Source organism: Mastomys coucha, unplaced genomic scaffold (genome assembly GCF_008632895.1).
Source record: "Mastomys coucha isolate ucsf_1 unplaced genomic scaffold, UCSF_Mcou_1 pScaffold22, whole genome shotgun sequence".
Taxonomy (NCBI): domain Eukaryota; kingdom Metazoa; phylum Chordata; class Mammalia; order Rodentia; family Muridae; genus Mastomys; species Mastomys coucha.
The window spans coordinates 138,363,280-138,364,626 of NW_022196905.1; the positions used below are offsets into that span (position 1 = coordinate 138,363,280).

General features: G+C 49.5%; 1 protein-coding gene across 1 annotated transcript in view; it reads right to left on the reverse strand.

The window, feature by feature from the left end:
- The window catches only part of Ccz1 (CCZ1 homolog, vacuolar protein trafficking and biogenesis associated), a 30,664-nt gene extending 30,006 nt beyond the window's left edge, over nt 1-658 (reverse strand). The window contains exon 1 of the mRNA XM_031391194.1: nt 459-658. Within this exon, the coding sequence (XP_031247054.1) occupies nt 459-572 (114 nt within the window). The 5' untranslated portion in view covers nt 573-658. The remainder of the gene's footprint in view (nt 1-458) is intronic.
- Nucleotides 659-1,347: the final 689 nt, after the last annotated feature.

A 1,347-nucleotide genomic window follows, 5' to 3' on the forward strand; every position in this document is an offset into this window, starting at 1 on the left:
AAAAAAAAAAAAAAAAGAAAGGAAGAAAAGAAAAGAAAAAGATTAACTTTCTGAAGCTCCTCCAAGTTTTCTGTTTTGTTTTGTATTGTTTCATTTTCCCTCTTTTGGAAGTTACATTCTAACAATCTGGCCCCAGCTTTGCAGTCGAAGATTTCCAAGAGAGAAGACAGTTCGATTTTAATCGCCCAGAACTGACGCGAAGGGAAAGACATTCAAAGCAGGCGGAGGGATTAACCTGACGGACCTTCGCTGACAGGACCGGCCTGCGTCGTCAGGTGCCCCGCACATCCGACCCGGCGCAACACTCGGCACGGAGCAGGCTCGGTGAGAGCTGCAGGCGAGACTCGCAGTGGCCGCGTCCCGGCGCACGCCGCAGCCCCTGAGCACTGACACCGGCCGCCGGTCCCGGACCTGCCTCGGTCTGCAGCTGACACCAGCGCGCAGCCCCCTCAGCTTACCTCTCCCTCGCGCGGCCCGAAACGTGGGTTGTAGATGAAAAAGCTCAACAGCGCCGGCGGGAACTGCTTTTCCTGGGCCGCCCAAGTCCCTGTCCCGGCCGCGGCTGCCGCCATTCCGGCCCGGCCCCCACTTCGGGAGGCTCCCCTCCGCCCGCTCAGAGGCAGCAGCCTTAGGGAACACCGCACTTCCGCCCCCTAGCCGTCGGCCCGGAAGAGATCGAGACTGACCCAGAATTAAAACCAGCAGTGCCTCGTCCTTTTCTGTTACGTCCGTGTAGAACCAGTTCCTTGTATTTATTGGGCTGTGGTGTTTATTTTATTAGCACTTGGCTGGCTGTCATGGCTAAAAGCGAAGACCATGAACTTCAAAAGAAGTGTAACAATGGATGGTGGGCTTTTGTTATTGTTTTCTGTTTCGTTTGTTTGTTTGTTTTGATAGGGTTTCACGATGTAGACCTGGCTGGCCTCCAACTCACAGAGATCCCCATGCCTCTGCCTCCTGAGTGCTGGCATTAAAGGTACCATGGATACAGTATTTTTGAAGTGTGCAAAAACATTTAGGGGAACACATTTTTCTTGAAGGCAACCAATTTACATCTGTTGTTGGGTTTTGGTTTTGTTTTGTTGTTGGGTTTGTTTTTTTGTTTTTTGTTTGTTTGTTTGTTTGTTTGTTTTACATTTATTTATTTGTCCTACAGAGGGGGATTGTCATGGCACATGTGTAAAGGTCAGAGGATAAACTTGTTGAAATTGCTTCTCCCCTTCAGAACCACATAAACTGGATATGGCTAGCATGCCTGTAATTCCAGTCCTGGTGAGGTGGAGGCAAGAGAATCATAAGTTGAGGTCAATCACGAATATATAGCACTTCTACTTATATCATTTGTAA